Source organism: Talpa europaea (assembly GCF_964194135.1).
Source record: "Talpa europaea genome assembly, chromosome: 14".
Classification (NCBI taxonomy): Eukaryota; Metazoa; Chordata; class Mammalia; order Eulipotyphla; family Talpidae; genus Talpa; species Talpa europaea.
Window position 1 is genome coordinate 88,053,723 of NC_140082.1, and position 13,974 is coordinate 88,067,696.

The window sequence follows — 13,974 nt, forward strand, 5'->3', positions numbered from 1 at the left end:
TACAGAGAGATTCAGGTAAACCAGCCCAAGAGCACAGGGCTGGTAAGGTCAGAGTAAGGAAGCAAAGCAAGTTTGCCTGCCTCTCCAGCGTGTGTTCTAATCATTACCTTATAACACTTTCTTATTTTGAATTATTTAGTAGCAGAAATTTGGTAACAAATCACTGAAGATGCACAGTAGTGGCTCTCCTGTGTGCCCTGTTTTTTCTGTTTCCCCCAAGCTAGTTGTTAAATGCCCAGGGACAGAGAAACAGCGAGGATATCACTACCTACACTCCCAGCGACTGTGTATACATGGACGTGTAGTCTAGTGAGTGCGCTGCTGACACTGAGGATGTCCCCTTAAGGCCCCTGTCCCTCCCCCAAGGGACTTGTGGTTGATGCTGCCGGTTAGGGTGATGCGGTTTCATGGGAGATATTGCAGTGGCTCTCAAATAAGGAACTCGGTGCTGTATCTAGTTCCTGTCAGAAGGTAACACGAACCCCCCTCTTGGGCGGGCTCCGCGTAAAGCTGCAGCATGAAGCCAGGGCGGGAATAAGATGGGCTTGCGCTGCTCGTGGTACCTGGGCTGTCGCGAGTGAGTATTGGCGTCCAGTGGGTGAACTCTCATCCGTGTTGTTGATTCTCTGACACTTGATCTGGCTTTCGCTGTATCTCAACAAGATGTGTCTTTGAAGTTCCCCTGAAGGACTAGTGTTGTTAGTATCTGAAAAAATGTTTTTCCCTTGCACTTGATTTGCTGAGGTGTCTTATGTATATATTAGCACCAAACCTGACTTTCCCGCTGAGTTGCAATGTGGTAGGTGAGGCGGCAGGGTTGACTGCTTGTCAGTGGCTGCGTAACAGCTCGAACGCAGCCCCAGCTCACTCTGGGCTTGCTGAATCTTGTACCTACCAGGTACCTATCAGGTACACCTTGAGTTTTGGGTCCAGCCATGGATGCTCAATTTGGATGCTGTTACCCCAGCTCTGAGGGATGGCCTCTTAACTTGTGTTTTTCTACAGTTCAGAACTCACTATGGATGCTGTAAAATATAACACAACAATATACCTGATTAGCTTTTGTGAAACATTGTATGAGAATTACAATGTGCTTACTTTGAATTCGGTCCTAATTTGAAACTGTTATAGGGTGTCATTGTGGATGCTGGAAAGAGGCCCAAAAGTGTTGGCATTAGGTGTGGGCTGAAACTGTGATCTTCTCACTTACTAGCTGTGTACTTGGGTGAATTGTCCCTTCAGCCTCAGTTGCCTCACTGGAAAAAATGGAAACACACTGATGACTGCCTCAGGGTTTTGGTGAGGATTGGATGTAATCGTCTGCTGCCATGCTGGTAGTCGATATTGTTTGTTTCAGTCTTCAGTTTTTTCTTCTTTTCCTGCCTCCTCCTCATATTGTCTCACCCCCGTCAGAATAAAACCTTATTAGTTCTTTCTGTGATCCAGAAAGCAGCATGAGGTCTGGACCCTGTATGACTCTCAGACCTCATTTCTTAACATTCTCCTCATTCTCAGGGATTTCTCTGCACAGCACTGGCTGCAGCCACATGGACCAGCTCTTTGCTACCCCAGGATCTTTGCACTTGCTCTGCCTTTTGCCTGATACATTCTATCCCAGTAACTCCACATGCTGGCTTTTGCATGTGCCAACATGCGTGTCTCCTTCTTTCCATTGTTCTTCAGTTCATATTTCCAGATGTCAAAATACCCATTTTCAGAAAATGAAGGGTCTAGTATGCATTGATTCACCCAGACATTCAACAAATATCCGTGAGGTATCTGGATGTAGAGAAGACCACATTCCAGGCGGAATGCATTTTTATACAAAGCATGCCCTGTGTTGTGTTAGTTTTCAACAGGCTTTTGGAGACATTTCATCAATAATAGAAAAATACCGATATTAATATTTGAAAACAAGTATTTATATACTGAGAAATCATGTTTATAATGCCTCGTGTATAACCTAATTCCCTCCTAGTCCTTCGGATTTAGATTTGCACTTTCAGCGTGTACAGAATAGGTTAAAATTCTCTATATATATTGGCTGTACCTATCTTCTGGGATGTTTGTGTATGTGTACCTTTCTAGAGTTAATTTGAACGTGATTTTGCTGGTGTTCAGGGGATATTTCTTAGTGCTTTTTAAAAAATGTTACCTGAAATACTTTTGCTTTTAGCTTTTCTTTCAGTTTATTAATTCATGTAAGTTACGATGTTAAATTGCTTTGGAATAAATCACTTGAAATGAATTTATAAAATTTATTCTTGGCCTCATTCAGCACTTGGCAGTGTGAAACCTTGGTTGTTTTGCCTAAATCTCGTTTCCATCTCTTCCCTGAACATTGGCCTTGTGCTTGGAAGACTGAAAATGATCCTTGTGATGAAAAAGCTGTAAGAAACTGGCTGCTGCTTTGCAGTGTGCTCATTGGGAACTGTGGTTAATTCCCAGCATCACTGGATGATGGAAGTCACATCAGGAACTTTCAGATGTTCTCTGTGACATGACTTCATTCTGGGTGGATGCTTTTGATTTGATAAGAGGAGTAATCATACCAGTTGGGACTCAACTTTTAAAACCCTCCTGAATATCACTGAGTTAGTTTTCAGCTTTGTCCAAGCGTGTGTATGTGAGGGGAGGGAGATGCCCAGAGGCCTGTAGCTGGCTGTGTGCTCCGTGTTCCCATCTGCCCCATGATTTTTCTTTCTCCTGCCCCTCACCGTCTCCCCGCTGTCTGTGGGCCGAGGCAGTCTGGGGGGCTCTCTGTAGCCTGCCCTGTTGAGAGAGCTGCGTGCCTGCCTCGGGGCCCTTCTGCCTGCTCCGTGTCACTGGTTTGTTTATTTGGGGGTTTTGTATCTTGTAAATTTCATTTTTTTCCTAGTAATTCATTTTTATTTCTGTGCTGAATTGGAAATTTAAAAAAAAAAAAATCTGGTCATTCATAAATAGCTTGAGAATTCCTCCCTTTGACCCACTCTATTTAAAACTGCCATCAGGGAGAGTCGCCCTGCGCTGTTTTCTGTAAGGCAAACTAAAAGAGACGTTTGGGAAAAAGCCGTAGCTGGCCTGTGAACGAGACATTGTCTGTTTATGTTGACCTGTTCTGTCTAACCCCGCTGAGCGATCTTCTCAACAATTGGATTATGAAGAGTGTGGGATCACTGGGTTATATAGAAAACATAGAAAATTTATCAGAAGCTTGTTGGACTTGTTAAATATGGGCTTCTTTGTAAATTTTAGTGAAAGTAACCTATAAGAAGTCAGGTGAAATGCCCGCCCAGACTGATGAACACAACCCATTTTGCCCTTTCTGAACTGGGAGGGCGAGTTTACGGAATGGGCACTTGAGTTACTGGTTTCTATCGAGGAGAAACCACTTATCCGTAGAACCAAAGACTGTTCACCAAGTGCTCCATTCCACTGGAGTTACAGACGCCTGCTTAGTTCTTAATCTTTCTGTCATTTTCACATGCTTTTCAGAAATGTCTGGAAAAATGGAAAAAATATGCATTCCTTTCCCCTGTCATGATTAACTTATTTAAATGGGTAAACACACAGTTTGCTATTTGATTTTGTTTCATGCTTTTGCTCCATGAGAAAGCTAAAGAAATTCTTGACATTTTTAAGACGGCTGCTAGGGTTTTCTTCCTGACCTGTTTCATCAGTTTGAAATTATTTTATTCAGTGGCGGTGTTCCCAAATTTCAGGTGTTTTGTAAGCGTGTCTCTCCTTCCCCAACCTAGAATTCTATTTGGGTCAATAGTGATCATGTTCTTCTTTTTGAAATAATCCTCACTTGCAACTGTGCTTCTCCCTCTAATTGAGCAACACAAAGCACTTTGTATGCAGAGAACACGAAGTAGTTATTAAGCCAGTGACTCATGGGAAAGGCAGAGAATCAGGAGCTGTGTGAGAGATCAATCTGACTTTGTATGCACGCAGTTCCAAGTCATAGTTAAGTAGACTCTCTAATCACTGATTCGTGACCTGTGTCCTCAAGGGAGGCAGAGGGTTGGTTGAAGGAGAGAAAGTGTGTTACTGAGCCAGTAGAGATTGGTCCGTCTGGCTTGTTATTTAGGGGAGGATCATTTGGAGGCCCTGGTGTTGGTCTGGGGACGAATTAACTACAACTGTGTCACTTCAAGCTCATTGCTTCTTCAGGTTCCTTTGAAGTAGCTTTGGTGATACCTGCTCTGCTATCTCTGTCCTCTGACTTAGGCCAGAAGCATGAGGATATTGAGGGAGAATTAGCATTTATGTTTTTAACAAATAAGTTACACATAATATTATTCATAAGGCCTCCATCATAAGACAGGGTTTATTTCACTCTCAGGTCTTACCTCCTGTGTTGTTGTTTTTAAAACAGTTGCAGCTGATATTCCACTTTGCATTCTGATATTTTCACTCTGTCATGCTCTTATTTATTTCTGTTATTCTTATAGTTGCATTTCAGACCCCCCAAAATATTTTATCATGAGTATTTAAACCTTTCACCTAAGGTTGGATGTTAATTTCTGATTATTATTTTCAATGCCATCACTGATGATGCCACAGTGTGCTTCATTTTATACCTCTTGATTTTTGCTTCTGTTAAATTATTTTTATAAGATAAACTCTTAAGGAATTGTATGATCAGGTCAAAGAATATAATGTTGACAAACCCAGAAAGATAGGCGGTCTTGCCTGTCTTAGCTGCGCTTTTCATATTTAAATCAATAGCACCTGTAGGTAACTTTCTCATGAAGTTTTACAACTTACACGTCGGGATTCTAGTGACATGCTACAATCTTTTGAGGAGCTTAAGAAAAATAATGTTGCCTGAGGGCCAGCTCTCCAGACTTTTATTTAATTAGCATGAGGTGTCGTTTGGACTTTGGGATTTTTAAAAGTTCTCCAGGTAATTCTAAAATGCAGTTAAGATTAAGAACTTTGGCTTTATGGAATATTAGGCCTAACATTGCATCTGGAAATTAATTTTTTGAGAGTTACGTGTCGGGTCAGGTTGGTGGATTACATAAGTGGAATCACCAACCAAGCTTGATCACATCAGTAAATATTAGAATGTCAAGTTTAGCTCGAATATTGGTTTAACTTTATTTTTTCCTTATCCTGTGAATGTTGGTATATTAGATATTAAAGCATATGTCACTGTTTACACAGTAGGATATATTAAACATAACTTTTTCAAGATCCCGAGAGCAGTGCAGTCGGGAGAAAATAGAGAATGTTGACTGTTAGAGGACAAGGTATTCCAGAAATGGACCCCCATTTAATAGGGGGTCCATGTTAGCCCCTCAGAGTGGAAAGCAAGAAGAACGACCTTGGAAGCTGTGGGCCCAAATGCCCCATGTTCGCAATGCTCAATGGGCTAGAACTCGCACTCTGAAAACTTAATTCACCAAAGCATGTATGTCAGAAGTAATTGTTGTGTTTCATTGGTCTGCTTTTTCTAAAGCAAAATGAATAGCAGAGGTGGTTTTGTGTGGAGGTTTAGATGTTAACCCCAGTTCTGGCTGTTATTACTTACTAGCTACTAGTCAAGTTTAAATTTCTCACAACTTCAGTGTCCTCATCTGTACATGGGAATAATAATACCTTCCTTTATAGGATGGGTAAAAGAATAAACAACGTGATAATATATATATAAAAAATTACAGCCCTGCATCTGAGACGTGGTTAAGTGATTAGTAAGCTTAACAGTTAAGAGGGGGTAGATATGGTGTGTGTCCTGTACTTGTGGAGGGAAATAGCTAACTTGGTACAAGGCTATCTCTATCCATATTCTGTAATCCTTAAAACAACTGTGAAAAAATGGGTACAACTCCCAGTTTTTTAATCAGATGGAGAAACTCTTATTCAAAGAACCTAAATAATGTGTCTTAGATCAGATATGGTGTAAATGGGATTATGGTCAGGTCTCAATAGCCATGCTTTCCCCATCTCATCACCCTAGGATTTAGCCTCTGAGGAAATGTAATTTAGCGTAATTAGGTAATATGTAGCATAGTTTATGGTGATTTGCACTGTGCTGGGTTTGAGTATTGGGCTGTCTGGTTGGTCCTGCATTTTGACAGAATCTTACCAAACCCTTGAGAATAACTGGCTCACCTGCCCATCTTGTTTGTTAGAAAAAAGTTCTGCCTGGAGTGGACATTCTTTTAATTTCTAAAGATCTTTTTCTTAGCTCCATGCTGCCTTTAAGTGAAACGTGGTGCTTTCTTCTATGGCACCTTTCGGGGGTTCCTACATACACCCACCTACCCCTTTCACCTAAAACAAGGCAACAAGAGCTCACAGGGGAGCACGGCCTTGGAGGTCAGTCCCAGCTGTGTACTGATGGTTCCGCACTGCCCAGTGCTGGACATTGCTAGATACATTATTTCCTCTCTTTTTAATTGCCAGAGAAACTTTGTTAAGGGACTGTTAATGCCTTGATAGATATCATCATAACAAGCTGGACGAGATTAAGTTCGTAGCTCAAGTTCTCACAGCTTGTAAGTGGTCAAGTTTGATGTTTGCAATCTGATGATGGATGTGTTGTCCCTCACGTGAGTAGAATGTGTGAGTAGAATTTTGAAAATAGCTAGGCAGTGAAAATTTTGACTTGAATAAAAGAGTTCATGATTTTGTGTCTCAGTTTCCTGTCCTCTTAAGTAGCAATAGCACTTCTTTGAAGGAGCCATACAAAGATTAAATGAAATGGCGTACCTGAAGGTGCCTGTCAAGATACCCCTCTCAGAAGACCCCGGGATAATAATTGTTTCTTCCTTAACTTAAGTAAATAGCAACTGTAGATGGGCGAAAGAATTGCTACCTCTGCCTTTTTAAAAAAATTAATATTTTAATATTTACCCTTTTCTTTTGAAAACCTTTGAACTCATAGGAAAGATACAAGAAGGGCCCCTTCATCTAGATTCACCAGTTGTTGACATTTTTTAAATAGTTGTCTTATCTTGATGTGTCATAAAATTTCCTGAGCTCTTTTGATGGTATGTTACAGAGAGCATACCTCTATTTTTAAATATTTCAGCATGTCCTTCCAACATTGTAGCTGTCAAAATCAGTCATTTAGCTCTAGCATAGTAAGATCACCTGATGCATAGTTCATGTTCACTTTTCCCCAGCTGCCCAGCAATATCCTCTGAAGCAATGGTTTCATCCTGACTGGGATCATACAGTAGGTTTGGTCATCATGACTTTTTTTTGCCTCCTTTCCAACTTTACCTTTTAATCCCTTACTGCCCACTCTCTCAGATTATACTAGAATGACTTCTTCAGGTTATCTGTCCCTTCACAGAGAGTGCATTCCTCAAACTATTTGTAATCATCTACAGAAAAACAGAAGACTGTCTCTACTCTTCTGCTGTGAAAACCTAACGTATTCTGCTGTGAAAATAGCTAGGCAGTGAGAATTTTGACGTGAATAAAAAAAAGTTCATGATTTTGTGTCTCAGTTTCCTATCCTCTTAAGTAGCAATAGCACTTCTTTGAAGGAGCCATACAAAGATTAAATGAAATGAAATCCTAACATTCTGCTGTGAAATCCTAACATATTTCAGGACCTACCATGTGAGCGAGCAGGTAGTAAGACCAGCAAGGGAGCAGGTGTGTGGTTCTGGGCCTCAGCAGGGTCGCAGGTGCACTGTGCAGCACGGCTTTCAGAATTGCGCTTAGAGCGGTCCTGGGAACTCTGGCTCAAAGCCAGGCTGCCCAAGAGTGACTGGAAGCAATGTAAACTGCCTTTTAAGAGGACGATGGAAAGTTTCAAGGCAGTTAATCATAGTATTGGCCTTTTATATCTTGCAGTCTGTCCTGGGGTGAGGTTGAATGTGACAATCTAAGAGACTCTGAAGAGCCCTCGGTACTGGCTGATGTGGTTGTAATGACGTGATGCCTGCTCTGCGTGCTGCGCGATTAGTGGGAAAATGACCTTTCGTTCCTTCAGCGTGGTGGGTGGATGTTCTCACTGGGATGAGCAGTGAAAGGTGGTGGAGATCTCAGGCCTCCTGCAGCAGTTACACACCACCTCCTCTGCATCTCCCTGCTAGCGTTTGTAAAAAGCCTCGTCTGAGACTGTGGTTCCTCGTCATTCACCAACTGAAACAACCAGAATTTCAAGTGCATCTGTGTGCGAGTGCTTTTCTGTTCAGCCACACGTGATTTGGTTACAGTAAACTCTTTGTCCATATTTCTAAGGTAAATTTTAGATACCCGGGCATATTTCTTTCCATGGTAGAAATTCAAGGCTGAGGACAAACATACTTAACTACCTATAGACATAGGAAGGGCTTCTGAACAAGGATTGCTGAGTTTATTCTAGAAGTCCAAGGGAGACAGAACAAGGGAAATGACTTGAAAGTGGGCAGTGTGGCCGTCATGCATATAGAGCCTGCGCTTCTGTAATTAGTGTTTAGCTGTGCCTTGGGTTCTAGGGACAACCTCGGCTCACCAGGAGGGGAGGTGGTGGGCTTTGCCTGCTCGCCAGAGGAGCTCTGTTTGTGCCTCTGGCTTTATTTGAAGCGTGAAGGCTAGTCTCGGGTGCTTTCATTGCAGTATGCCAGGACACCAGTCCGGAGGTTTCCTGCAGCCTAATGAGAAGCCTCAGCTTTGCCCTTTTCACTCATGGGATCTGGATGCTCTGGGAACAGAAGCAAATGTTAACATTAAGTCAAGCAGAGCACACTGTGAATGCAGATCATGTTAGAACTGCATGTCCATCTGAAACAGTTGTACTCAACTGACTACCTTTCATACTGTTAATCTTTAAGATGTGGTTTTTCAAGTGTGAAATCAGATACATTTTGGTTAACATTGTCACAGCATTGTGTCATAGTTCAATTCACAGCATTTTTTTTTCCTTGAGTGAAACCTAAAATGGTGGTACTTCTGCAAATAATAGCAGTATAATTCAAATAAAATGATTAGTGCATAAAATGCCACATTTCTAAGGGCAAAACTCCTCATAGGTTCTTTCCTGCTTTTTGCTTCCATAGAGGTGACAGTGGCACCGGGAAAGCCCAGCTGTGGCTGTAGATAGTGTTTGTGCTTATCCTTGAGAAAGGTGTCATGTTTCTCCTGTAGCCGGGGCCCTGTGCCTTCCATTTATTAATAGTCGGTGTTCTGTAATGTTTCACTGGCTGATTTTGCACCGTTTTGTTGAATGATTGGGAAGCAAGACCATAAAAACGAGATTCTGCTTAGTAGTAATTCATAAAAAGAAAGTAATACATTTCTTTCAAGAGGAAACGAGGCTGCATAAAAAAGAAAAAGTCATAGTCCATACAGGAGCAACTGTGAATAGCAGTTCTAGATGCTTAATAATGTAGAGGCTCAACACTGATGCAGCCACACTTAGAAGAAGAACTAAAAGGAGAAAGGACAAGCTCTGCGGGTGTGGTTTGTTTTGGCTTTTGGTTGTGGTGGGGGGAGGTAGTGAGCCAAACATTCAAATTCTTTGTTGGGAAATCACTTTTAATTCCTCCTCTGTCTCAGTTCCCCTTTTCTCATCTGTGTGCCTGTACATAGTGAGCCTGTTCTTTTTATATAATTGTAGCCCCCAAATGTTAGGCCAAAGTTTTTATTTGTTACTAAGTTGGGAAAAAAAAAGAAAAAAAACCAAGTGCGTATTCTATGTGACTTTTGCTCTTAAACCTTCAGTTAATTCAACTATAGTAGTTATCACCCCAGGAAGCTTGTATGCTAGTGAGAGGGATAAAACAAGTTTGTTTGTTTGTTTGTTTGTTTTTAAAGATTTATTTATTTATTTATTTATACAAGAACCGGGGTACAGGCCAGATGCTCGGGAGGGTGTGAGAGGATTCACCAGAGACAGAGTGGGGAACAGAACAGGAAGCCTGACAAAATACACTGCTGAGGGGAGCAGCGGGCGGCAGGAGAGGTCTGCGCGCCATGTGGGACCCTCCTCTGGTGGCCGGGGAGCAGCCGGGGATCGAACCGGCACTGCAGAGGCTGCGCGCAGCTTCGCAACCCAGCACTTAACCGCTGCGCCACCAGAGAGGCCCTTCCTTTTTTTTTTTTTTAAGATTTATTGAATTATGCATATAAGAACTGGGGTACAGGCCAGAGGTGTGTGGGGGGTGGGAGTGAAAGGATTCACCAGAGACAGAGTGGGGAACAGAACAGGTAGACTGACGAAATACACTGCTGAGGGGAGCAGCGGGTGAGACAGGAGAGGTCTGCCGCGCCATGTGGGACCCTCACTGGCGGCCGGGATCGAACCGGCGCTGCAGAGGCCGTGGGCAGCTTCACAGTGCGGCGCTCAACCGCCTGTGCAATCAGGGGAGGCCCATAAGACAAGTTTTTAAATAACCCAAAGTAGTTTTTAAAAAAGCTACTATGAGACAGGGTCGTACGACCTTTGTGTATTCAGAGGGGAGAGAAGACTCCCGGTGTGGAGGCAAGAGATCAGGAGACCAGACTGTGAACTGTGGGTACATTCGGGGCCCACTGATACCCCGGGCTGATGAAGTGTGCTCAGGGAGTGGCCAGTTAGGGTTTAGCTGCAGAGTAAGAGTAGAGGATAAGCAAAACTGCATTAAAAGAGACACTGACTGAGAAACACCAGTGCCTTTTGTGGAGCGTGACTGGTAGGAGGGCCTATGAGTGTGCATCAGAGTGGAGACAGGAGGACTGGCTCAGCACACTGGCTTTGGTCGTGGAGTTCTGGGCTCTCACCTTTGCCCATCCATGCAGTAGAGATCGCTGCTTCGTAGAAAGCTTAAAATTACAAGAGATGCCTTAGTGATATCGTTGCTTCATTTGCTTCATTCTCACTGCAAAAAGAACAACAAGAGTTATTTCATTTTGCAGCACAAAACTCTGAAGCAAGAGAATGGCATGGTGTTGCTTTTGAGCAGTCCCAGGGTAGACTTGGAGAGGGTGCTGATACTAGGGCAGCTGGCCAGTAATGAAAGTGTCCTCGGGCATCCAGATACGTCAGTGGAGGCCTGAACTAAAGCAGAGCCTATGGGAATTGACATAACGCGCTGAATGTAAGAAGTATTACAAACACAAAGTCAACAGAATGATCTGAACAAGGGAAACCCTGTTACTTGGGGTGACAGTGGCTTCGTTCATGGGGATAGGGTTGCGGTTGCTGCTGCTTTCGGAAATGGGGGAGCATGAAAGTGTTTTAAAATTGGAGAAATCCCACTGGACACCCCAGTAAAGTCATTCATCAAGCAGTTGGAAGTGTGTGGAGAAGTAACTCAGAAGTAACTCAAAGCCTCTGAGTTACTGTGGAAGAGGGTGAGAAGTGAGAGGAAGCAGGGCATGGAGAGGGTGGCTCTTTAAGGACTTCGGGTGAGGATGAATTTTGAAAAGAGAAACAAGTCATCATTTTAAAGTTCCACAAAAGTCCAGGATGATGGAGATTAAACAAGGCCACTGGCTGTGGGGATTTGCTCGAGGCAGTGACCTGCCCTGGCGCTGCTGTCAGTGGCACAGTGGGCACAGAGGAGGAGCCAGAGGGCGGCGACACCTTAAAGCCTCAGCGGCAGAGGGGAGGCCACCTAAAAGCAGACCCTGGTTTGCCACAGGGTTTCTCAACCAGTGACCATGGGGTCTGAAGGGCCTTTGTTATAGGGAAGTGTCCCGTGCATTATAGAACTACCACGCCCAGCTCCGTCAAGTTACCACAACCAAAAATGTTTTCGGCCATTGTGCGATGTCCTCTGGGGTTGCTGTCCCTGACGAGAGCCACAGGTCTGCAGGGCTGACTATGCAAGGCAGCCCCTTCTGCCGCCCTGTCTGCTGGCGCTGGCCTCCTGCAGGGGGCAGGGAACTGACTGGGGCAAAGGGGAGACCACATGCCTCCAGGGGATGCCCAGGAATCGGCCACCTCAGGAGGGCAGGGACCATGACTCAGTGAATGTAGAAGAGGCTGCTTAACACTTGAAATCTGTGCCAAAGTAACAGTGATTGAGTAACAGAAGATTGTGCAGCGTGCCTGTGTGTCCCATTGCTGTTGGTGACACCCAAGTCTTTCATTTGGGGTGAAAAGCACAGAGTGTGAGCTGCATTACAAGCAGGCATTGCGGGCACAGGTGTGCCTTCTAGAAGCAAAGGTAGAGTTGGCGGTGCTGTGGACTTTAAGAGCACAGATCCATTGACTTGTTTAAATCAGTTGGCTTGTAACGGTGGACATTTCATTAGAGAGACCCGCGTAAAGAGCTTTCAGGGTTTGAAGTGAGGCCTGTCCCAGAAATGCCCTTTTAGGTACCTCTACCTGAGTCAGCCAATTTGAGTATCTTGTGTGTTTATAAGGATGTGATTGAGCAAAGTTATTTTTTTAATTAAAAAAATGTAGCTCGAAGTTCTTGTAAACAAATGTTTCATTCAAAATAGGATTTGATAGTCACATTGCCAAGTGCAGTATGTTGGTGGCATTGTAGTGGTCGCTCTCTCTACCCTTATTAACCTTAAGAATTTTGAGGGTCCTCCCTCCACCTATTGTTAACAGAAATTGGAGCTCCTCCCATTTGTGGATTGGATTACTAGTTCTTTCCTTTCCAGTAGAACCAGCTGCAGTCAGCACATGGTGTCACCTCTATTTTTAAAACTACTGCTTCATAAGCCTTGCTTCTCTACTCATAACCAAGCTAAAAGCATCTTCCTTACATTTCCTTGCTACTTGATTGTTAGCAAATCTTGATCAAGAGCAGCCTTGGGGACGAATCCTTCAGTTTTCTTTGAATCCAATTGTGACCTCTTAGGAGGATGGAGCGATTCGTTCTATGCCTGAATCACCGGGGAACTGCACAAAATTTCTGCTGCGGAGCCTCAGTGAGCAGTCAGAGTTCACAGATGACTTCAGGGTTACACCTGCTCCCAGGAGGCAGAACATATACTATGTGTGTAATAATAATAACCGGAGCTTGCTTGCCTGCAGGGAGAACGCTGGAGAACCAGACTCCTGGAGCAGTTTATCCTATGAGATTCCTTGTGGAGACTGTTCTGTGAGGCACCATCGAGAGTTGGACATTTATACGCTAACCTCTGAGTCCGAATCACAGCATGAACCCCCGTTGCCTGGAGACCCTTGTACTGGCCATATCTCTAAACTTATGAACATCCAGCGGCAGCTAACGGTAAGGTGGAGCACATCCATCTCCAGGCTTCTGTGCCCCCAGCCCTTTCCCCAGCAACCGTCTCACTGTGATTAGAACATGGAATGCTTCCCTCTCAGATTTGACACCTGTCAAGCCGTATTAGCCGTGAGATGTCACCACTCACAGACTCAGAACTAACCCTCGCCTGTAGCAGTGGGGGACGGCCGGGGGTCTTCAGTGGTTTTGAAATAATGACAGGTACATGTCCACATTGCCAGTACAGAAATAGGTAATAACTAGAGCTAGATTTTCCTGACATCAAAGAAAATTTGTCTGTTCGCGTAACTTTATAAAATGAAATGAGCGAAATAGCTTCTGAGACTGTCACTAAAAAACAGGAACCAAATTCACTTGAAAATAAAGGCTTTTCACAGTTATTTCATTGAGTGATGATAGTGTTACTACATTTAAATGGATAGTCGTACGGTCAAAAGATCACTACAAAAAAATAAAGACTTTATAATCCACTCAAGCCTTCAAGATAAAGTTGTTGCCAGACATAAAATCATTACAGGCTCCTGGCAGCATTTGTCATGGATAATATAAGTATCACATGGGTACATCTTCCTTGGCCACAACATCTGAAAGGCTAAGTTTAGATAATTTTTCCACCCAGTTTACTTCAGAGCTGATTTGATTTGGGAATATCTTGACAGTAATTTAATTTCAGGTCATGTAGGGTCAGTTCAGTTCCAGAGGCTTCTTTGGGAGCTTTATTTTTGAGAGCAACAGCCAAGACACTTCATAGAGGGGTGGACCGAGGTGCCTGCCTGGGCCTTTTGGAATCACGGTTGTTCTAGAACAGGTGTCATTCCGTGTCCCTCTGGACGTCAGATGTTCCTTTGGC

General features: G+C 43.5%; 1 protein-coding gene across 1 annotated transcript in view; it reads left to right on the forward strand.

The window, feature by feature from the left end:
* The window catches only part of LOC311183606 (A-kinase anchor protein 13-like), a gene marked incomplete at both ends in the record, with an annotated part of 100,902 nt that overhangs the window by 51,538 nt on the left and 35,390 nt on the right, over window positions 1-13,974 (forward strand). Inside the window, one exon of the mRNA XM_084253150.1 lies at window positions 12,908-13,106. Coding sequence (XP_084109276.1) covers window positions 12,908-13,106 — 199 coding nt within the window. The remainder of the gene's footprint in view (window positions 1-12,907; window positions 13,107-13,974) is intronic.